The sequence below is a fragment of the Zingiber officinale genome, chromosome 2B (genome assembly GCF_018446385.1).
Source record: "Zingiber officinale cultivar Zhangliang chromosome 2B, Zo_v1.1, whole genome shotgun sequence".
Lineage (NCBI taxonomy): Eukaryota > Viridiplantae > Streptophyta > Magnoliopsida > Zingiberales > Zingiberaceae > Zingiber > Zingiber officinale.
The window spans coordinates 131,875,860-131,900,192 of NC_055989.1; the positions used below are offsets into that span (position 1 = coordinate 131,875,860).

General features: G+C 41.1%; 1 protein-coding gene, 1 long non-coding RNA gene and 4 other non-coding genes across 8 annotated transcripts; 5 read left to right on the forward strand and 1 right to left on the reverse strand.

Moving 5' to 3' along the window:
- Positions 1 to 9,069: 9,069 nt before the first annotated feature.
- Positions 9,070 to 12,863, reverse strand: LOC122047268. Of its 3 annotated transcripts, none has more exons than XM_042608432.1 (10): positions 12,760 to 12,863; positions 12,072 to 12,125; positions 11,820 to 11,879; positions 11,403 to 11,750; positions 10,647 to 10,773; positions 10,295 to 10,579; positions 10,104 to 10,205; positions 9,615 to 10,029; positions 9,488 to 9,514; positions 9,070 to 9,321 (listed from the first exon to the last, which is right to left on the reverse strand). In XM_042608432.1, coding segments are annotated over exons 5-9 (873 nt in total). In that variant the 5' UTR covers positions 10,716 to 10,773; positions 11,403 to 11,750; positions 11,820 to 11,879; positions 12,072 to 12,125; positions 12,760 to 12,863; the 3' UTR covers positions 9,070 to 9,321; positions 9,488 to 9,512. The 3 variants fall into 3 exon arrangements, with proteins under 3 accessions (XP_042464366.1, XP_042464367.1, XP_042464365.1); XM_042608433.1 differs by having other exon boundaries at positions 9,482 to 9,514; XM_042608431.1 differs by lacking the exon at positions 9,488 to 9,514 and having other exon boundaries at positions 9,070 to 9,431.
- A 7,843-nt stretch (positions 12,864 to 20,706) lies between these two features.
- On the forward strand, positions 20,707 to 24,157 carry LOC122047270. The gene is made up of 2 exons (XR_006130512.1): positions 20,707 to 20,819; positions 20,901 to 24,157. It is a non-coding gene; the product is annotated as an uncharacterized LOC122047270 (long non-coding RNA).
- Positions 22,815 to 22,949, forward strand: LOC122050028. Its single transcript, XR_006131248.1, has one exon. It is a non-coding gene; the product is annotated as a small nucleolar RNA snoR137 (small nucleolar RNA).
- LOC122050027 lies at positions 23,064 to 23,198 on the forward strand. Its single transcript, XR_006131247.1, has one exon. It is a non-coding gene; the product is annotated as a small nucleolar RNA snoR137 (small nucleolar RNA).
- LOC122050030 lies at positions 23,308 to 23,442 on the forward strand. The gene has a single exon (XR_006131250.1). It is a non-coding gene; the product is annotated as a small nucleolar RNA snoR137 (small nucleolar RNA).
- On the forward strand, positions 23,630 to 23,762 carry LOC122050026. The gene has a single exon (XR_006131246.1). It is a non-coding gene; the product is annotated as a small nucleolar RNA snoR137 (small nucleolar RNA).
- Positions 24,158 to 24,333: the final 176 nt, after the last annotated feature.

The following is a 24,333-nucleotide window of genomic DNA, read 5'->3' on the forward strand; positions in this document are numbered from 1 at the left end:
ATTTTTTTAAAAAAAGACCCAAATTATACTTATCAAAAGAATGCTCCTTTTTCTTTTAAAATAAAATAAAATGGTTCCCCGTGGAATATTTTATCTTCAAAATATCATTATCCAACATTATTTTAACAACTATCGGTAGCTAACTACGAAGTATAGTGGCTACTCAGATAATTACTATAATGTATAATAGCAACTGAAGAGAAATGATATTCATCTAGAAAATTCTTAAGGATAGACACATAGATGATGGGACCCACAAAAGTGAAATGGTGGGTCCCATCATTTATGTGTCTATCCTTAAGAATTTTCTAAATGAATTTTCTAGATGAATATCATAGCTCGCAACTGAATGGTTGCTACATTGTTGTTTTTTTACTTCCAACTCTATTGTAGCATTTTATCATTAGCTCGTACAAACGTGTAGAAGTTGATGTTGGACGTTGCAATGTTAGGAAGATAAAGGAGTGTCTTTTCACTTTCATCTTCTCCTATTGAGTGCCATCAAAGCATCGATTTATAACCGATGCTTACTTCCTATATAATTTGGCATCCAAGAACAATCAAAGAAGGGGAAGAGGGTGATCAGTGTGTGCACAGTGGAGACAATGGTGGGCAACGGAGAACATATGGTGAGAGAGGATTGGTTTGTGATCTTGCGAAAAGTTTTCCGATTCGTGATCGCTCTTCCGACAATAAGCAAGAAAAACTTATGACTCATCATCTTCAAGATCATCTCGGGAAATCACTTTAAGTGTTTACCGTTGTTTATAGATTTGTTCTGTATTTCATGCTCTTAGAACTAATATTGGTATAGAGTGATTAGTTCTAAGTACATGAAAAATCTCTTAAATTTCCTCTATTTTTTTCTTTTGCCCGCAATTTTATTGAAGAAATCGTAATCTGCCGCCGCTGAACGCAATCATGATCTACGATTGATGTTGGCAGGTGACCGGCTTTCGTGGTCGGCAAATGCATATGACACTGTTGAAAGGTCGACGATCGACCGATCACCGTATTTGTTATAGAAAAAGGAGCACGGACGAAAAAAATAACAAGAAAACAAATGAGGAAGATAAATAGTATTTTTTGATGACATAATATTTTTTCTCATATTTTAATTAATTATTCAATCGATTCATTCATTTGAATCGATTGAAAAGAAAATTTGAATCGATTAATTTGACGGTACAGTGAGTATGTATGTTGATCCTGTCCGAATCAGAAGTCAAAGGACGCTGGGGACGTGGCGCTCCCTGCTGGATCCTCGAGTGCTCCGGCGAACCTGCAACAAAACCGAGCCGGGAGGGGTGTCCCGGCGACGGCCCTCCGACGCTCAAGTCAGGCGAGGAATAACAAAGAGGTGGCTTCCGAGATGCAAAAACCCAGCGTACCTCCGGTGAAGAAATGGAGGCCTTATATAGACCTCTCGAAGGAGCCTGGGCGCGCCAATCAAAGCAATCACCTGTTTTCGACCATGCCCAGGTATGGGTTTGTTAGAAGGACATCCATAAGGCCATACCGCTACTGTATCAACCTCTCCATGATGTGACGGCGAGATCTTCCATCGTGCAATCTTGTGTACGGCCTAATCATCAGACATGTCTTTGCTGACATCCCCTATCCCGAGCCGAACGAATAGGCCGCTCGGCTAATCTTTGTATCCTCGCCCTTATCCTGGCCGAACGGACCACCCGCTCGGCCCTTCGGTCTCAGCCGGGCAGACACCCGCTCGGCCATTCAGTCTTCCCGCCTTAGCGTCGGAAACCCAAGCTCATGGCTGGGTTATCTCTGGCTCCGCTCGGACCTGCTCAACTGCTCGGCGCGGCCATTACCCACTTAGTCAGCCCTCCATCTGTCCTCAAGCTGGGACCCTTCAGGAAGTGGGTCCCCCATTCTTACCGCCGGATCACTTGCCTTCCCTTCAAGTCTAGTCGAAGGAGGCAGTGAGTCCGACTGACTGGACTATGTGTCCGAGCGGGCGATCGTCGCCTTACCGTCGCTTATAATATCCCTCGTGCCGTTCGGCCCGTATGCCAAATTCAGCCGTTCGGCTCTTCGTTTTGGATGTCTTGTCGCTCAACGTGGATGTTTGCTTGTTAAATCTTCTCGAAAATCACGCAAATTCTTTTCATTAAGTCGAAGCATGCGCGGTATGGGCGCATTAATTGCGCCTGGTGACAGAGCGCCACGTGGCTCTTTTCAGGCGGCGGTGATGATCCGTACGATGGGACGCCGGTAATTTTGAAATGGACGATTAGATGATGACCTCGTCTCTCGTGACCTGCATCCGACGGACGAGGCCAACCAGCCTCGTTCGTATAAAGCCTTCGTCTTCGCCTTTACGCCGCATTCTCTGTTTCATTGTGCGTCCTCCATCGAAGGTGCCCGCGGCTGCATCATTCCGGCTGTCCTAGTTCTTGCCTCTTGGTGGTTTTCGGCTTTCTGGTGCTCTTCTCCGTTCATCTTCCCTCAGTAAGCTTCTCCCTTCCTTTCGTTCGGCCTTTCCCTTTCCCGTGGGACTTCTTTCGTTCCCTTGCTTGCGAACTTTTATCTGTCCTCCGTTTCCGAGTGTGTTTCGGCTTCCTTCCTTCTTTTTCTTGGTACTTTAGTCATGGCAAGCACTTCCGTACCCACTGTTGATGTTCATGGCCCTTGGTATCTGACCATGGAGAGTCGGTTTGATGAAGAGGGCGCTCGGCGTCTTGTTCGGACGTATGGGATTCCTGATGACCATGAAATAGTTATAGCCGACCGACCGGCCCCATGACCCTCCGATCGGTACAGTTTGTTTTTTTCTAGACCAATTCCAGGGCGGCCTTAGATTTCCTACCCATCCCTTTATTTTGGAGGTTTGTAATTATTTTCGCGTCCCGCTCGGCCAACTTGTGCCGAATTCCTTTAGGCTGCTGAGCGGGGTGGTCGTCCTCTTTAGGCTGCACAGTATCCCACTCGACCCCAAGATATTCCACTATTTCTTCTACCCCAAACAATCCGAGTTGGGCACCTTTATTTTCCAAAGTAGAATAGGCTTCAAATTTTTTGATAATATGCCGACCTCCAACAAGCACTGGAAGGAGTTCTTCTTCTATGTACGACTCCCCGAGCGGCCAGCATTCCGAACCAAATGGCAGACCGCTGTGCCGACCCAGCCGGAGCTCGGCAAATTCAGAAGCAATCCGGCCTACCTTCATGCGGCGAACTGGTTGTCCGGTCAGCGGTACAAAATCGACCAGTTGCTTCTCAAGGGGGTGTTGTATATTTTTGGATTATCTCCCGTTCGGGCCAATCTCCCCTACCGCATGGGTAAGGACTCTTTACTCCCTTAGCCTTTTTTGTCTAACTGATTTTAATTTCTTCCACTGCAGCTGAAGTCATGTGGCGCTCCAAGGCTACCGCTCATCTGAAATTGAAGGCCGTGGAAATTGAGGCGGCTACCAAAAAAGAGCTCGCCGAGCGGGGTCTCATCCCCAGCCGCCCGGCAGATGCAGGAGAGGGGGGGGGGCACAGTCCGCCCCTGAAACAGAAGTTGCCCCATCCGCTTCGACGGAGGTTGAGGCGGATCCTGTTTCCTCTGCCCCCGCCGAGCTAGGAGTCCCCCAGGTCGGGGATCCACCACTGGAAGTTCGGCGAAAACGTCGAAGAGACTCCAGCCTTCCGCCGACCCAAGAGGGCGAGCCACAGGCGCCGACCGGGGTCGCTTCGCCAGATCGCACGCCGTCACGGATCGGGACCCTAGTGGCCTCGCCCACCGCACAGCCCTCTGGCTCTCCTCCACGGACTCGTCGTCGCTTACGACGGTTGGGCGAAACTTCAACCATAGAGGAGTCCTCGGGCCAGGCGACTGCGGCTGAGGAAGTGCCGGCCGGCCACCCGACCATCAAGACTACCCTTCGATTCCCCTCGGAGGAATATTTATTGTCCGTCGATCGGCCCTCAAGCCTCGTTCATGAAGTAACCCTGACGGGTCCGCTCGCCAAGCTTTTCGAGGACGCGCAGATTCAGGTGGCCCTCATGACGCCTAAGCAGCTTGGCGATAACAACATGCAGCAGGCCACTCAGGTAAATTCATTTTTTTTTTTTCTGTGCCATGCTACTGTTTGGTTCCTGATTTTATTATTTCCCATACAGCGTTGGGCTGAGCAAATCGCCACTAGCCATCGGCTAGCCGAGCTGGAGGATCTCCTGGAAAAACTCCAAGTGTCGGGGGGTCCGTCGGCCGAGCGGGAGAAACAAGTCCTCGAGGCCGAACAGAAGAAGTCCGTCGACCTGGCTACAGAGGTGGCTCGGCTAGAGGGCCAAGTCAAGAAGCGCGAAGCGGAGGCCAAACGCGCTACTGCCCGGAAGAAGCGAGCGGTAGCTGATCTGGATAAAATGAAAGTAGATGTCCGTGCGCTAGATCAGCGATCCAAGGATCTGGAGGCCCAGCTGAACGCCGAGCGGGAGGTCCGTTCGGCAGAACGCACTAAGGCTGAGGTGGACTTGAAGGCAGTCCAAGATTCCTTAACCGCCTCCCGGGCGGTGCTCAAAAAATATAAGGAGGGAGAGCCGAATCGCTTAGCAGCAGCGCGCCAAGCATACCTCCGCTCGGAACGGTTCGGCGCAAAATTCGGCGGCAACGTCTCCTCAACTTTCGCCGAGACGGTCAAGGTCACCATGGCGTACTTGAAAAAGGGTGGCCACCTTCCTGCGGGAATGCACATTCCCGCCTCCGACCTGGCGACCATGATAGATGATATCCCGGACGCCTTTTTTAATTTTGAGGACCCGGAGTGAGGCGAGTTCTTCCAAGTACTTCTTGTACTTCATCCGCTCGGCGGATGTAAAAATTTTGTACGTGCTGTTCGGCATAATTGCGTTCCTCTGCTATTTTTGTTTGTCCTTCATTGCCCTCTTCTGTCTGTTTGGTGCTCATTCGTAGAGTCAGTTAAGCTATACGTGTTTCCCACTAGACAACCGATCAGGTTAATCAATTGACTCGTTTTCCTCGACATCGTTTAGCGCTTGGCTATGCTGTTTGCATTCAGTGAATGCGAAGTATTGGCAAACCGACGGCCGATCGGACTTAAACAATTTAGTACTTGCGAACGCTCGTTATTTGGCGTCCTTAGTTCCGTCTTGTAAGTTCACAGTCGGGGCCTTCGCTCTCGAGCTCCCAGATCGGATATTTATAGCCGATCGGCGCGGCTCTCGATCTTTAACGACGGAGCTCGTCGGCGCGGATGTTTATAGCCGATCGGCGCGGCTCTCGATCTTTAACGATGGAGCTCGTCGGCGCGGATATTTATAGCCGATCGGCGCGGCTCTCGATCTTTAACGACGGAGCTCGTCGGCGCGGATGTTTATAGCCGATCGGCACGGCTCTCGATCTTTAACGACGGAGCTCGTCGGCGCGGATGTTTATAACCGATCAGCGCGGCTCTCGATTTTTAACGACGGAGCTCGTCGGCCTTCCGCTCGGACGTTTATAGACGCCGACTCGTCTCTCGATCTTTAACGTCGGAGCTCGACGGCACGGATATTTATAGCCGGTCGGCGCGGCTCTCGATTTTTAACGACGGAGCTCGTCGGCCTTCCGCTCGGACGTTTATAGACGCCGGCTCGTCTCTCGATCTTTAACGTCGGAGCTCGACAGCGCGGATATTTATAGCCGGTCGGCGCGGCTCTCGATTTTTAACGACGGAGCTCGTCGGCCTTCCGCTCAGACATTTATAGACGCCGGCTCGTCTCTACGGTTTAACGTCTGGGCTAGACGGCGCGGATATTTATAGCCGGTCAGCGCGGCTCTCGATTTTTAACGACGGAGCTCGTCGGCCTTCCGCTCGGACATTTATAAATGTCGGCTCGTCTCTCGATCTTTAACGTCGGAGCTCGACGGCGCGGATATTTATAGCCGGTCGGCGCGGCTCTCGATTTTTAACGACGGAGCTCGTCGGCCTTCCGCTCGGACATTTATAGACGTCGGCTCGTCTCTACGGTTTAACGTCTGGGCTAGACGGCGCGAATATTTATAGTCGGTCGGCGCGGCTCTCGATTTTTAACGACGGAGCTCGTCGGCCTTCCGCTCGGACGTTTATAGACGCCGGCTTGTCTCTCGATCTTTAACGTCGGAGCTCGACGGCGCGGATATTTATAGCCGGTCGGCGCGGCTCTCGATTTTTAACGACGGAGCTCGTCGGCGCGGATGTTTATAGCCGATCGGCGCGGCTCTCGATCTTTAACGACGGAGCTCGTCGGCGCGGATGTTTATAGCCGGTCGGCGCGGCTCTCGATTTTTAACGACGGAGCTCGTCGGCGCGGATGTTTATAGCCGGTCGGCGCGGCTCTCGATTTTTAACGACGGAGCTCGTCGGCGCGGATGTTTATAGCCGGTCGGCGCGGCTCTCGATTTTTAACGACGGAGCTCGTCGGCCTTCCGCTCGGACGTTTATAGACGCCGGCTCGTCTCTCGATCTTTAACGTCGGAGCTCGACGGCGCGGATATTTATAGCCGGTCGGCGCGGCTCTCGATTTTTAACGACGGAGCTCGTCGGCCTTCCGCTCGGACGTTTATAGACGCCGGCTCGTCTCTCGATCTTTAACGTCGGAGCTCGACGGCGCGGATATTTATAGCCGGTCGGCGCGGCTCTCGATTTTTAACGACGGAGCTCGTCGGCCTTCCGCTCGGACATTTATAGACGCCGGCTCGTCTCTACGGTTTAACGTCTGGGCTAGACGGCGCGGATATTTATAGCCGGTCAGCGCGGATCTCGATTTTTAACGACGGAGCTCGTCGGCCTTCCGCTCAGACGTTTATAAATGTCGGCTCGTCGCTCGATCTTTAACGTCGGAGCTCGACGGCGCGGATATTTATAGCCGGTCGGCGCGGCTCTCGATTTTTAACGACGGAGCTCGTTGGCCTTCCGCTCGGACATTTATAGACGCCGGCTCGTCTCTACGGTTTAACGTCTGGGCTAGACGGCGCGGATATTTATAGTCGGTCGGCGCGGCTCTCGATTTTTAACGACGGAGCTCGTCGGCCTTCCGCTCGGACGTTTATAGACGCCGGCTTGTCTCTCGATCTTTAACGTCGGAGCTCGACGGCGCGGATATTTATAGCCGGTCGGCGCGGCTCTCGATTTTTAACGACGGAGCTCGTCGGCGCGGATGTTTATAGCCGATCGGTGCGGCTCTCGATCTTTAACGACGGAGCTCGTCGGCGCGGATGTTTATAGCCGGTCGGCGGGGCTCTCGATTTTTAACGACGGAGCTCGTCGGCGCGGATGTTTATAGCCGGTCGGCGCGGCTCTCGATTTTTAACGACGGAGCTCGTCGGCGCGGATGTTTATAGCCGATCGGCGCGGCTCTCGATTTTTAACGACGGAGCTCGTCGGCCTTCCGCTCGGACGTTTATAGACGCCGGCTCGTCTCGATCTTTAACGTCGGGGCTCGGCGCGGATATTTATAGCCGGTCGACGCGGCTCGTTTTTAACGACGAGCTCGTCGGCGCGGACGTTTATAGACGCCGGCTCGTCTCTTGATCTTTAACGTCGGAGCTCGACGGCGCGGATATTTATAGCCGGTCGGCGCGGCTCTCGATTTTTAACAACGGAGCTCGTCGACGCAGATGTTTATAGCCGGTCGGCGCGGCTCTCGATTTTTAACGACGGAGCTCGCCGGCCTTTCAAGGCTAACTCCTTACCAGGCCGAGCGGCCTTGGCCTTCGTTTCTTTGTTGGCGATGCCTTGTTTGTTCTCTTGATTTTTCATTTCTGCATTTCAAGTATTCAGTCGAAAAAAGTACACAGGATGATTTACATAGGCACACCTTTCACCCTGCCCGGTAAGGCTGGAGGTGGTTCGCGCTCCACGTCCTATCTAGCTGCCGACCTTCCTCATCCTCCAAATAATACGTGCCCGAGCGGATCTTCTCGATGATTTTGAAGGGACCTGCTCGGGTGGTACGTCCGCTCGGGGAGCTTCTGGGGGAGTACGGAAGAGAGCCCGAGGGAACCCTCCTGTTGAAACATACTCCGGGCGGTCTGCCTGCGCCGCCCGGCCTGCTGAAGCCGAGGTTGTTTGCTGTTGCGCTCGCTCAGCTTGTGCTTTCTCCTTTTGCTGCGCCACTATCTTGGCTGCCCTTGCCTCGACCACTACAAAAAAAAACTGCCTTTTGCAACAAATTTGGCGACGAATTTAAAAAAATATTCGTCGCAAATTTTGTTTGCGACGAAATCAGCGACGAATATATTTCGTCGCAAAGATCTCGTCGTAAAATATTTTGCGACAAAAAGAAAAATTTTGTTGCAAAATCTGCAATGAAAATAAAATTCGTCACACTATTCGTCGCAAATAATTTGCGACGAAAATATATTTTGTCGCCGATTTTGCAACGAATTATTATTTTCGTTGCTGATAATTGCAACAAAACTAAAATTCGTCGCAAATTTTGTAACGAATTATATTTTCGTCGCAAGTTAGTTGGAAGATCATAAACCTTAGACCAATTAAATTTGCAACGAATTTTGAATTTTGCAATGATTTCACGTTCGTCACAGAAATCGTCGCAGAATTTGCGACAAATTATCAGATTTGTCGCAGATATTTGCGACGAATATAGGAATTTATCGCAGATTCTGCGACGAATCTGAAAATTCGTCGCGGAATCTAAGTCATGTTGTGAAGTTTTTTTGTCGCAGAATTCGTCGCAAATTCTGCAACGAATTCTGTGACAATTCGCAACATCTACCTATCTTGAATTCTGCGACGAATTTTCAGATTCGTCGCAGAATCTGCGACGAATCTGATAATTCGTCGCAGATTCTGCGACGAATATAATAATTTGTCGCAGATTCTGCAACAAATCAGAAAATTTGTTGCAGAATCTAGTACTGTTTTTTTTTTCGATATATTACGATAGGCTTGCAACAAAAATATTTTCGTCGCAAAGGTTGTCGCAAAACTAAACAACCGCCATCCTAAATTTTATTATTTCTATATTTAACCTGATTAATACACAAATATCCATCTAATAAATAGACATTATATCTAACAATAAAATTATACATTAACCAAATCACATCAAATCCAAATATCACAAAAAATCCAAGCATTCCATAAATTAAAATGCAAACATCATCTAATATACTTACAATCCAAACATATGATACATCAAAATACAAACATGATCTAATATCCTTGCAAGCCAAACATATAATACATCAAAATATAAACATCACAAAAGATCTAATATCCATACAATCCAAACATCATAAGTTCTAAACCATCCATATTTCAACAAAATCTGAAATATGACTAAATCTTCTCTATCTTCTTCATCTTCTTCCTGCATAATATAAACAATATCAATAATTACAATAAAGAAATTACTATATATGAACAAAAAAATAATTTTTTAGTTACTCCAACATTGATTTTCATTGTGTCTGACCAATCCTGTTTCAAAAAAATTAGTATTATTAACAAAAAAATAATTTTTTAGTTACTCCAACATTGATTTTCATTGTGTCTGACCAATCCTATTTCAAAAAAATTAGTATTATTAACAAAAAAATAAACATCTACAATAGAATAACTAACATTCCAAAATGCTAATTATGAGATAAATAAAATTCATACAAGAAGATCCATCGCCACCATCGTCGCCATCGCCACCATCGTCGCCATCGTCACCAAAATCGGAAGGAGCGGAACTTAACTGAAGATGTTTCATAATTAAATTTTGTTGTTGACGGAGAGCTCTCATTTCTGCATCTCTAACTCTTCTTTCTTCATCTCTTTCTAATATTATGCCCTTTAAATGTGAAACCTCTTCAGTCAAGGAATTGATCTGAGTCGTGACTGCTGTTGGGGTGGAAAAGGATTTACGGGAAACTCTATGATTTTTGCTTAAAGAACTCATTCCCAATATCCTTCCTCCTTTTTGTCCTCCACTAGCCTCCAACCACAAATCCAAATTATTACCAACAGATGACTCAGTTTCCTCACTAGCACATGAACTTCTATGTGCTATCTCGAGCTCATCGTATTTGTCCTGTATAATTATAAAATTAAAATAAATTTATTGTAACAATAATTTAGAAACACATATTTTTAATTAATCCAAACCTTTATTGCTTTTGCTCTAGCCCCACTCCAAGACTTATCCTTTTTTGTAAAAGTTTTGGTGAAAGTTTCAATGAATGAAGGTTCTTTCCCCATATCTTTGGTCTAAAAAAAAGGATTAGAAATAAAAAAATAATGACAGATTAAAAAACAATTGAGAGAGTTAAAAATTAGTAGAAGAGTTAAATATTTACCATTCTGCGTCGATGCTCATCGATATTAATTGAACCTCCCGCATATGTAGCAGAGAAGTCTCCAGAATTATAAGATTGATTTAATTTATTCTGTTGACTTCGTTGTTTGCTTTCGTTGGTTGACCAAAAATTGTTGATCTTAGTCCAATTATCCTCTCTGATACAAAGTGGCTTTTTACCCCTTTGTTTAGCATGACTAAGAGTATGACGAATGTGATCGCCACATTTTTTCTTGAAGTTCTTCTTAATTTCGAATTCATATGCAAGGTCCCAATTATATATCCGCTGAATAGGAAATAAAATAATTGAGTATATAGATTTAATTTTTAGATATAAAATGAATCATTTATACCTTAAACTCGCTCCACCATAACTCTTTCATTGATGATGGAGTGCTTGAATAAGACATAGAATCCCCCATCCAATGATTATTCACGATTTGATTAATTTCGTGAACAACACGTACCGAATTTTCGAACCTATAGTTAATGAAGAATATTAAATATAATAGTAATAAGAAAAGTCTAAAAATATAAGATAGGAGTAATCATATTTTTAAGATCCCTAAACTAGTAATGTTAATTGACTGTCTTGTAACTACCATAATCCATTCTAGTCCAACGGTTAAATAGTCTAATTATTTAATATATTAAATATATGAAGAGTATCATTGCTAATTAAACATTGTTCAGAGTTGTTCAAAAAAGCAAGAATGACCAATGATCATACACTATTCTAATGGTCTAATTGATTAAAAAAAAGGTTGCACATCAAACCACTATTAGAACTTTTCATTATTGAGAATAAGGATGTGTAATTGAAAATAAAATAGCACATCAAAAAATTTTTAGAGTTTATCAAATAATGAGAGGATGATTAAAGATAGAATTTAAGTAATCTCATTATATGATTGAAAATAAAGTAAATCAATTATACTATTAGAGCAAGGAATAGAATGAAGTAATGCATATCAGAGCTTAAATATTACATTTAAATAAACTTGCTAAAGAAAAGATAATTGAAGTGATGAAACTAAGTTTTAATCCTACTTTATAATCATACTTAAAAAATATAGAATAAAAAATTAAGATATTAATTTTATACTTACGAATCTCCGGAGGGGACAATAAATATTCGAACATCTTGGGTCTCAGAAAATGAGTATCTGGTAGGAACCGGATCTGCCAAATTTTGCGGTGAAGGTACTGGCGAAGGAGAATGTGATGGTCCTGCATGTATTGGCGACGGCGAATGTGAAGGTCCTACATGTACTCGCGAAGGGGAATGTGATGGTCCTGCTTGAACTGGCGTAGAGAGATGTGATGGTCCTGGCTGTACTGGCGAAGGTGAATTTAATAGTCGTACAGGCTGATCAGGGATAGGCGTAGGTGCACTGCTAGGTGCTGCATGGCCATGTGAACTTCGTTTACGTCCCCCCCCCCCGTCTAAAGATGTTCTAAAATTCAAAAATAGGATAAAGTTAAAAAAATAATGATGCATAATAAATAACATAAAAAAAACTTACCATATTTATTAAAAGAGATTGTGTGAGATTCCTTTGACGATAGATATCACCTCTACTCACCTATAACATATAGCAAGAAATACAGAGCATTAACAAATAACATATATAAGTTTAAGAATGAGATATTAGATATATATCAAGAAATACACTAATCACTAATATGTTTCAAGCGCACATACAAATGAAAATAAATAACATAAAATTGTATACTAATGCTATCATTATTAATTAAAGTCAAGGGTGTAGGTATACCAAACAGAGGTCAACAAAGACGTTGAGTGCCTCTCAAACACATCTACTATACACCTGCATAAACAATGTACACAGTCAATTATATAGGTCAAATAACACAAATAAGGTCGCTATAAACAAGACTATATGGTTGGTTTAGCCAATAAGTCTTGGCCGTCTTGGCCATGGCAAGGGCAGCAAGTGCCGGGTAAGGGCTGGCCAACGACATCAAGGGCCACCTGCGGTCGGGCCAGCCGCTGCCGGACAGTGGTAGCCACTGTCGGACAGGCCAGGGCCAGCTGTTGTCGACCAGGCCAAGGCCAGCCAAGCTCTGTAGCAGCCAGGCATGGCCAACTGCGGCCTCCCGTGGCCGGCAAGGACCAGCCACTGACTCGCGCGACCGACAAGGGCCAACCTCGGCCTCTTCCGCCATACCATGGCCATGATCTAGCTCGAGTGTCCGGCCAGGGCAAGGAGCTGCCCCACGCGTCCGGCCAGGGCCAGCAACTCACTCCTGAGGCCGGCCAGCGCCAGGCGCGGCCTCCCAGCAGCGGGACAGCACCCGCGGCCAGCCAGCGGCAGCCGCGACCACCCGCGGCCAGCCAGCGACAGCCGCGACCACCCGCGGCCAACCAGAGGCAGACGCGAGCACTTGCGACCGCCCAGCGTGAACTGCCACCGGAGTTGGAAGAGAGGGAGACAAGTTTACCTGGACTGAAATCGCCCTAACCGACGTCCTCCGTCCTCGGATCGCAGCTTCTGCGTCGCCACCAAAGCTAGGGCAAAAGGAGGGATCGAACCGCCACCAAAGTTAGGGCAAACGGGCTGTCAAGGAGTGGTTAAAGTTAGGTCTTTTGCGACAAAAGGATAACTCGTTGCAAATTTCGTTGCTGATTCGGCGACGAATTTTGAAATTCGTTGCGGATTCTGCGACGAATTTTAATATTCGTTGCAGATCCTGCAACGAAATTTGAAATTCGTCGCAAAATTTCATTTTTTTATATATAAAATAAATTTTCCGGGGCCGATTGAGATATTTAGAGAGCTCGGAATGAGATGAAATCTGATCCTATGGATTACTAAAAATCCCTTGATCATGGAAATGCCATCAAAAAATTTTTTTGACATAATAAATTGATATTTTTGGTCTTATGAAGGTGAATACCATTTTTCGAACATCTTCGACTTAAAAAAATCATCGGTAGCATAAAATTAGAGGTTGTGGACAATTATAAAATTATGGAATTTATATAAACCCATAGGAACTGGTTTCATCTCATTCTGGCATGTCTATGTACATCAATCGTCTTCGGAGATTTCAAAATACGTGTGACTTGTAAATGTACACATTCGTATAAAAAATTTAACTAAGTTCAAAAATGCTCATAATTGATTAAGCAAATTAGGAATAAGTATAATGGGTAAATTTATTTTTTGATGATACTCCCATGATCAAGGGATTTTAAGGAACCCATAGGATCCGATTTCATCTCATTCCGAGCTTTCTAGGTACCTCAATCGGCCCCGAAAAATTTATTATTACATATAAAAAAAAAAGTACAATTCTGCGACGAATTGTGAAATTCGTCGCTGTTTCAGCGACGAATTTTGGAATTCGTTGCTAAATCTGCGACGAATTTTGGAATTCGTTGCAGCTTCTGCGACGAATTTTTAAATTCGTCGCAAGTTTGCATTTTTTTTTTTATGTAAAATAAATTTTCCATGGCCAATTGAGATACCTAGAGAGCTCGGAATAAGATGAAATCAGATCCTATGGGTTCCTAAAAATCACTTGATCATGGAAATGTCATCAAAAAATAAATTTGATATATTAAATTGATATTTTCGATCTTATGAAGGTGAATACCGTTTTCCGGACCTCTTTGATGTAAAAAAATTCACCGGTAGTATAAAATTAGAGGTTGTGGACAATTATAAAATCAGGGAATTTATAGAAACCCATAGGAACCGGTTTCATCTCATTCTGACATCTCTATATACTTCAACCGTCTTCGGATATTTCAAAATACATGTGACTTGTAAATCTACAAATTCGTATAAAAAATTTAACTAAAGTATAATGGGTAAATTTATTTTTTGATGATACTCCCATGATCAGGGGATTTTTAGGAACCCATAGGATCTGATTTCATCTCATTCCAAGCTCTCTAGGTATCTCAATCGGCCCTGGAAAATTTAATATTGCATATAAAAAAAAATGCAATTCTGCGACAAATTTTGAAATTTGTTGCGAATTCTGCGACGAATATTGGAATTCATTGCAGATTCTGCGACGAATTTAAAAATTCGTTGCAAAATTTAATTTTTTTTATATGTAAAATAATCTTTCCGGGGCCGATTGAGGTACCTAGAGAACTTGGAATGTGATGAAATCAGATCCTATGGGTTCCTAAAAATCCCTTGATCATGGAAATGTCATCAAAAAATAAATTTGATATATTAAATTGATATTTTTGGTCTTATGAAGGTGAATACCGTTTTCCGGACCTCTTTGATGTAAAAAAATTCACCGGTAGCATCAAATTAGAGGTTGTGGACAATTATAAAATCAGGGAATTTATAGAAACCCATAGGAACCGGTTTCATCTCATTCTGAAAACTCTATATACCTCAAAGTTTAATTTTACCTATAAAAATAAAAATACAATTCTGCGACGAATTTTAAAATTCGTCGCAGATTCAGCAACAAATTTTGTAATTCGTCGCAGATGCAGCAACGAATTTCAAATTCGTTGCGGATTCTGCGACGAATATTTAAATTCGTCGCAGATTTCAGTTTTTTTAAATATATAAATTTTGAATTTTTGATGCTGCTTGGGAATTAAATGATTTTTTGCATCGAATCCTGAGTTCGTCGCAAATATTGCGACGAAACCTAAGTTCGTTGCAAAAATTGCAACGATTCACTAATTTTGTCGCAATTTCTGCAACAAATTATTTTGTTCGTCGCTAATTTTCAATAAACTTGGCGACAAATATTATTTTGTTGCTAATTGGCAATAAAATATTTTTTGTCGCAAACTTTGTTGCTAATATGCGACAAGTGTTTTTTTGTCGCAAAAGTTGTCGCAAATCTGCGACGAATATATTTTGTCGCAAATATTTGTCGCTAAATTGCAATTTTTTTGTAGTGGACTATAACGTCCAACTCTTCTTGTGAGAGTGCCACGGTATGTAGTCTTCCAGCCTCGTCCATTGCTTCTGCTCGGATGCAGGTGCGTTCCCACAGACGGCGCCAAATTGATCTTGTTCGAATCAGAAGTCAAAGGACGCTGGGGACGTGTCGCTCCCTGCTGGATCCTCGAGTGCTCCGGCGAACCTGCAACAAAACCGAGCCAGGAGGGGTGTCCCGGCGACGGCCCTCCGACGCTCAAGTCAGGCGAGGAATAACAAAGAGGTGGCTTCCGAGATGCAAAAACCCAGCGTACCTCCGGTGAAGAAATGGAGGCCTTATATAGACCTCTCGAAGGACCCTGGGCGCGCCAATCAAAGCAATCATCTGCTTTCGACCATGCCCAGGTATGGGTTTGTCAGAAGGACATCCATAAGGCCATACCGCTACTGTATCAACCTCTCCATGATGTGACGGCGAGATCTTCCATCGTGCAATCTTGTGTACGGCCTAATCATCAGACATGCCTTTGCTGACAACCCCTATCCCGAGCCGAACGAATAGGCCGCTCGGCTAATCTTTGTATCCTCGCCCTTATCCTGGCCGAACGGACCACCCGCTCGGCCCTTCGATCTCAGCCGGGCAGACACCCGCTCGGCCATTCAGTCTTCCCGCCTTGGCGTCGGAAACCCAAGCTCATGGCTGGGTTATCTCTGGCTCCGCTCGGACCTGCTCAACTGCTCGGCGCGGCCATTACCCACTTAGTCAGCCCTCCATCTGTCCTCAGGCTGGGACCCTTCAGGAAGTGAGTCCCCCATTCTTACCGCCGGATCATATGTCATCAAATAAAAAACAGAAAATCGAAACCTTTTCAAGTTATTTTTTTAAAAAAAAATTCAAACTGTGTTTCGATGAAAACGTTTGATGAAATTTAAGTAAATGTATTTATTAATTAATTCTAGAAATAATTTATCCATTAATAAATATATGCTTAATTAATTTATGATTCGAATTGAAAATTAAATTGTACCAACTTGGTTCAATCAAAATCAAGTTTGGTTCAAACTATTAGTTAATTTAATCAGTTTGATTTAATAATATCTAGATCTAGTTAAAATATTTGTTAGTTTAATTAGATCAGTTTATTATTGAATTAATTTGGATGAGTTTGATTACATAAATTGGGCTGATCAAATATAACAAGATTAGTTCAATTGTGTTAGATTTGATCAAAAAGATTAGATTTGTTCTAATAGATCAATCTAATGGGTATTGGATTGATTAAACGGACCTAAGTTTGATCAATAAATTTGAGATGGACTTAGATGAGTTTAAACAATAACAGAACATAGGTTAGAAAATCCCTGACCAAATTAGATTAGTTCTAATAAGGACAATGAACTAATCTTAATTAAGATCTAGATTCCTGATCGACTGATCTAATGGGTCAGTTGACTTAAACTCCTAAAAATTGAAAAGATTTATTTTTCTTTATTTATAATTATGGTTCTATGTCTATATAAATTGAATTAAACTATTTTTGTACTGACTTATTTAATTTCAATTTTTCAGATGACACGAGCGATTATCACATTGACTTGTTGCGAAGTACGGCGAAACCAACTTCGGGAGGAGATTCAAGAGATAGAATATAACTCTACTCATGGAGTCGACGAACATGTTAGACGACTTGATAGACTATTTTGGAAACTTGAGCAAAAAAAGTTTCCAGTCCTGGACAGATATGACCTTTGATGCATTCATTGCTAGAGTATCCTAGGGTGATACCAGACTCTGTATGGAGGCGTCATAAAGAACATGTCACATATTTAGAATCGTGTAAGAAACTACTTCACCATATGGGTGAAGAAGATCCTGAAGAGTTTGAAGAGGATCAGGAAATGTTTGAGGAAAATCTAGAAATGGATCCGGTGAAGAATCCTGAAGCTGTCCCATCTAAGATTATCCCAAATGAGTCCAGGTTGATAGGGATAATGTTGATCGCTACACTAGTATTTATCCTAGTGAGAGTGATATTAGCTTATTTAATTTATTAGTGTGATGTTTACTACTATAATAGTGGTGATGAATATGAAAATATTCTAGGGATAAAAATTTTGAGGGGTACCCTTTTGATTTTTTTTTTTTCAAAGGGGCACCTTTTTTTTATCATTTGTATAATACGGTCGCCCTTATGATTTTGCCCAATGTTATTATTGTTGAGTTTAACTTAAGATTCCATATCATTGATCGCTATTCTTTGCAATTGGCACGAATTAGACACGCATAAATTGACACGCATCGATTAGACAAAATGAGAAGTACAAGCATTATAATATAGTCTTGACATTCTAACTAATTATCATAATTAACTGATGGATCTATTGTTAGTGAAATAAAATGACAATTATGCATGAAAATGAAATAAGAGAATGTTTGGACGATAAAATTATGGCTACACAACTAAATTAAATTCAAATTTTATCAAATGAGATAGAATCTCCCATTTAGTCATTGTCATATATTGAGTTTATTTGAATTATGCATAAATGAATATTTTGCCTTTTAATATTTTTTTCTTAAAATTGAGTGTGTTTCCTAGATATTTCTACTCATCAATACATATACTTAGTGATGCTAAGATAAATTTTCACTTTTCACAACTTCGCTTACTCGGCCACATTTACAACCTATTTACTCTAAAAGAGGGAATGGGAAAGGAAAAGAATTTAAAGTTTTAAAAAAATCCATAAAGAAAAGACAAAACAACAAAAATAAATAAAGAAAAAAAAATAAATACAATTGTGATCGCGCAAGGGCACCACACTGTGCCACTTCCGAAGGTGACCTTGTGCGAGGCCACCACACCTAATGACCCCGGGCAGGCCGATTTTAGGTATAAATCATTAACGTTTATGCCCAGACTCTCAATTTTTAATGGGTCATATTATTTTTAATATATTAAATATATTTTTATGTATATTTTTATAAGTGAATGGAAAATAATAGACATATGTAATAAAAGATTTACATGATCTGGTCAAAATTCCATTTTTCTTAAAGATCTTGTTATAGAGCCCTAAGGAGCTCATTTTTTAGCATTTTAAATTTATTTTTAATTATATATATTAATTTATAAATATAATATATTACTCTTCAATATCTCTCAACTTTAATCTAGCCTTTTCTCATTATATTTCTTCTTTGTTGGTGATAGATAAGAACATGAATTAAGAATTTTCTATTCTTACAATGCAAAGTAAAAATATCATTTTTTTTCGAGTTCCCCTTCTTTTCATTTTCCAACTCCTCTTTTCTGTATTTCTCTTACTCATTGAGATTGGGAAAGAGAAATTGTACCTAATGATGTCATATTGATCCGGTTACTACTATTACTATACTCCTTTTTGATTAATTAAAATGTTGAGATATTCGTTCGTATTGTGTCCGATAAAAATCAAAGATTTTATTAGTTTTGAATAATAGCGAGTTAGATATCTCTATTTTTTCGCTTTCTTGATAAATATTATGTTTATCTTTTATTTAGATGTATTTAAGTAAGTTGAGGACGTGAGCATGATTTATTCGATTATTGTCCCATTTTGTTTTTTTTATTCTTTATTTATAAGGATTGTTCTATAAGTCTTTCATTTGAGTAATTAAATATATTTATATCTTCCTGTATTCTTAAATAATTTTAAATACATTTATTTATGTTCAACTACGTCTAACAAAGACTAAATAATTTGAACAATTTTATAAATTAAAATATATTTATTATCAAAACTGGAATGTAAAAAAAATAATTAATATTTTTACATAAAAAGTTTAAAAAAATTAAATTTTATATAATTTTTTAAATTAATATTTGAATTTATTTAAAAAAATATAAACCATTGTCATTCCAAATTTGAATGAAAAAAAAACAAAGATTTTTTTAAAAACAATTGTAAGACTTATTTTTTTTCTACCTAAGATTTCAAATAAATTTGAGCCGGTCATGCACGCAAGTACTATACAAGGTGACTCTGCGTAAGGCCATGTGAGGGTCGTCTCACATGAGGCTACTACTCATGGTGCCGCGTGAGGTCGCCACACGTGGGCCCACCACTTCAGGACACACGAGGTCGATTGACATGGGTCCTCTTCCAAAGGTCGTCATCTGAGGCCGCGTGAGGTCACCTTACACAGGACCATGGTTGGTGGCCCTTACGTGAGCCCGTTGTTAGGTCACCGTCTGGGGCTACATGAGATTGCCTTGTACAAGGTTGCAGTCTAGCCCTCGCGTGGCTGCTACCATAAGCCATGCCAAGTCGTCTCACATTGGGTCGTAGTCAGCGGCCCTCACATAGAGCCGCCACTCAAGATTACCGCTCAACATTGCCGTAGTGATCACGAGCTCCCACAAGAATAATTGAGGTGGTAAGTGGATGGAGGTTTGTCACTTGAAGTAGAGGGGTCGAATCTTGAAGCTGATGAGAAGTAAATCCTTACTACCAATGTAACTCACCCCATATCCACTTACCTCTTTAATTACCATAATTTATCTCCTCCGTATTATTTCTAGGACAAATTGACAGGAATACTAGAATGAACATTTCATATTTTACCACTCTATTAGGCAGGTTACGAGTACTTTGAAATAATTATTGGGAAGAAATTACTGTCCGCCTGATTTGTGCCGATGGAAAAAATAATCGAATAAATTCACTCTCCTTCGACCATTACGGTGTACCATTGCAAATGCTAGCCTTCTGTGATCGATTTGCGCCGATTACCACTGCTTTGATCTTCAATAACAATAACTCCATCAAAATTTAGCATTTGGTGTGTTAAATAATATAGATGGAAACATTTGCGACGATTACCAAAGCTTTGCGATTTTGTATTTCTTATAATAAGGAAATATAATATATTTTTCTTCTTCCATTTTATTTGTTTTTGTGTTATTTCATTTATAAAAAATTAATACAATATAAAAACATGTGAAAAATTATAGATTGTAATTACGCTATGAAGGTTGGCATAGAGACATCTTCCTACTATAGACAAATAAAACTCTCTAAAAAATCGATAATATATTTTTTATAAACAAGTGCTAGAGAGATTAAGAGCATCTAGATGTTCACTTATTATCACGGATTTATGAAGAAGGATAACATATTGATTATATATGAAAAAATTAATAATCTCAGTTGACCTCATTGACTATCTCTAGGGATGATCAGTCCGATCCTCCAAAAAAATTTCACCGATCATTAAAATAAATCAGAAAGTATATATGATGATCCACTTAGAAACTCAGTATTCTTTGATTACATCCACTATTTGAGACGAGAGAGAGAGGTTCATGGATATTTTAGCATATAGACGCTACTGCATCAGAGATTGACGGTACTATAATTATTCGAGCCTCTAGACCATCGCCAAAGCCCAAACTAGAGCCGCCCAACGGGCCTGGGTTTCGATGAAGGGTGTTACGGTAATTTTGGCAACCCACTACCCACTGAAACCCTAGTTTCCCTCTGTAAATACGCGATCCTACTCTGTTCACCGAACTTCCCAGCCGTCACAGATTCATGGCACTGACAACGCTTATGGTGGGTAAGTTGGACGCTTTCTCGGCAAAGTTTGCGGTATGCTCTTGTTTGTATATGTTATCATCGTTTGAGTTATCTTTGCGAGTTTTGAGTCTTCATCGATTTACTTACTTGAAGATCCGTGTTCGATGTCTCTGAGGGTTCGGGATCCCTGATTATGTTTGTCCACTGGTTGTCCTGCTGACAGAAAATTTTAAGTTTTTCGTTTGATATCTGACGTAGGCTCTCGTGCCGTGGTGTATGCTTGGTTGGTACGCCCTTTTAAAGTTTTCACTTTTACTGTAACTTCGGTTTTTGTTTTCCATTTTTGTTCGAAAAGATGAATCTTATGTAAAAAATGGTATCATGGTTAGTGACGAAGTTACGGCTGCAAATAAAAGAGAAGTCTTTGCTTGATTGATACGTTAGGGTTGTTTTGCATCTTCTACTTGGATGTATATGAAGTAGAGGAACAGCTGGCAACAAGTTTCACATGACACTGGATCTTCCAGTGATCTCTACAGTCAAAAGTGTTTTGGACAATGCTGGCACATAATTCATTTCTTCTGGGTTAGGGACACTGTAGTGGTCACAGTCAAGACGGGTAAAGAAGATTATACCAGCTTTTTTCCATTGGTAATTTATTCCTAATGTAAATTAAAAATTATCTAATATTTCCTTTCTTCAATGCCTTAAATTCGGCAGTTACCATAATGATAGCTTTTACATGTGAAGGTAAATAACATGTTGAACAATTTAACTTTGTTTTTAAATTTCATTTTTCAAGCAAATGCCCTAAACTGGCATTTTTTAATACCTTATCTCTAGGGAAATATCATTATTGATAAATAGGTTATAGGTAGAATCTGATCAGTGTTACCTTTTAGTGTGTTTATTTCCATATTTCTGATCATTTCACTATATGGATCTATTCATCAAACATTTGCCCTAGTTTAATGCTATCTTGCAACCTAACTCAATCCTCCTTTTATCCAGGCTGGGGACCGGCCTTGACAAGGTAATTCGTCATGGGCAGAGTTAAAACTGTAAAGTTTTTTTATTTGTGGAACATTGTTTGTTTTTTAATAGTCTTCTCGACTTAAGTAAGCTTCATAGAAAACTTTGGGTGTTTGTGGCTTGTCCTTGAAAAATTTAACATCCTCTTTCAGAATGTCATATTCCAGTTACAGAATTATGAATCAATACATCTGCTTACAAACTGTTGATCAACAAATGTTTTTTTTTATTTGTTCGTTTGTGTAGGCTTTGAATATTAAAATTGGATTTTTATTTTTTATTTTGGTTTGGACTCGATTCTTCATGGCTGCTTATATTCCAAGAAGTGTAGCCTGGTATTTTTATGCGCCATTCTGTTCAGAGAAGCATAGATTTGCCAGTGCTAAACAGCTTGATGCTTCATAAAGACATTGTTTTACCAATTCCTGATAAATTTTGATGTGGAGTTAGTACTTGATGAGAAAACTAAACCAGCGCCCTACTTTCAGGCGGGATCCTTTGGTCCGCACTTTGCGGACCAGAGGATGGACCATAAAGAGTGATTGGTTGATTTGGATGGACTCTACCTGATAAATAAGTAGGGTCCACTCAAATCAACCAATCAATATAGTGGTCCATCCTCTAGACTGCACTTTGTGGAACAGAGGATCTGCTCTCACTTTATAATGGCATGAATTTGTTTGGCAGTGTTAAGCCTCATCATAATTTATAATCTCATCGTGTTTCTGTTAATTGGTTCCAAATTTTCCTGTGAAGTTTTCTTTGAAGTCTAATCTTTTGTTCTTTTCAGTTGCTTCTATTCCGGAAGAGTGGCCTGGTATTTCTACTGGGATATTCTGTAGAGAGGGGCATAAATTTATTACTCAGTTTTAAACAGCATGTTTCTTATAATGGCAACGTGTTACCTGTCTACTGATAAATTTCATCAAAAATTTAATTCATGTTAAGATAACCTAGCAGATACTACTGTTTCTCTGTTCCCAGGAGATTGTTGTTGTATGTGCTACTTGGAAATCTAATTTTTTGTTCTTTTCAGTTGCTTCTATTCCGGAAGAGTGGCCTGGTATTTCTACTGGGACATTCTGTAGAGAGGAGCATAAATTTATTACTCAGTTTTAAACAGCATGTTGTCTTATAATGGCAACGTGTTACCTGTCTACTGATAAATTTTTATCAAAAATTTAATTACATGTTAATATAACCTAGCAGATGCTGCTGTTTCTCTGTTCCCAGGAGATTGTTGTTGTACGTGCTACTTAGAAATCTAATTTTTTGTTCTTTTCAGTTGCTTCTATTCCGGAAGAGTGGCCTGGTATTTCTACTGGGACATTCTGTAGAGAGGAGCATAAATTTATTACTCAGTTTTAAACAGCATGTTGTCTTATAATGACAACGTGTTACCTGTCTACTGATAAATTTTCATCAAAAATTTAATTACATGTTAAGATAACCTAGCAGATACTGTCTCTGTTCCCAGGAGATTGTTGTTGTATGTGCTACTTGGAAATCTAATTTTTTGTTCTTTTCAGTTGCTTCTATTCCGGAAGAGTGGCCTGGTATTTCTGCTGGGACATTCTGTAGAGAGGAGCATAAATTTATTACTCAGTTTTAAACAGCATGTTGTCTTGTAATGGCAACGTGTTACCTTTCTACTGATAAATTTTCATCAAAAATTAAATTACATGTTAAGATAACCTAGCAGATACTATTGTTTCTCTGTTCCCAACTTTATCCTGATTCACTTGTGGATTTCTGTTGGAATATGTTGTCGAGGAAAGCATAAATCTGTTTGTATCATATTTTCTCCTTACTATCATTTCTTTCACTAATTTATTCTGATTCTCTTTTTAGTTGCTTCTATCCGGAAGAGTGGCCTTCTCTGTCATGTGGTCATTCTGTAGATGGAAGCATGGATTTATCTGTCAGTATTAAACAGCATTGTGCTCCACAATGGCATTGTGTTACCTGTCTCCTGATAAATTTTCATCTGAACTGTGTTCCATAAGCAAATTTTTATCGTCAAATCACAACAGATAGCTGGGTTTTTGAATTTGCAGTCAGGTTGAAGATGAACTTAGATTGTGGTTGCTTTCACAGACTTGATATCAGCCAAGGTCAAAGTTCTAAACCGTTCTTATTTCTTCAATGTGATCTTTTCTTGTCTTTCCTCTAGGTGGATCATACTCTGCGATTCGCATCGTTCGTCCCGGAATATATATTGGATCATCTTCGATCGGCTTTAGTCCAAAGGATACGTGATTATATGTTTATTGTTACCCTTACAAAAACTACGTAAATGATGTATGTCTGTTGATAGTTGTACTGTATCAGACAAAATTTAATGTTTCTTGTGAATCAATGACTGACTTAATTCTTAATTCTTAATTCAGCGATAAAAATGATAATAATAATCGCTGGGGCTCATGCTATTAAAAGCCTGTCTGCTGTGCCGTACACGACAGCAGCCCCCGCCGTAATTATTCAAATAATGACGCGGTAACTGAATGCGGGCAGGGAACAACTTGGCGCCATATATTTTTCTTTCTAATTTTTT

Coding starts and splice junctions, on each gene's coding strand:
- LOC122047268 (XM_042608431.1), bottom strand. CDS start 10,715: ATGGGGGATTCTATGTCTTATTCAAGCACTCCATCATCAATGAAAGAG. Junction 10,580..10,646: donor TATGGTGGAGCGAGTTTAAG/GTATAAATGATT, acceptor TTTCCTATTCAG/CGGATATATAATTGGGACCT. Junction 10,206..10,294: donor ATGAGCATCGACGCAGAATG/GTAAATATTTAA, acceptor CCTTTTTTTTAG/ACCAAAGATATGGGGAAAGA.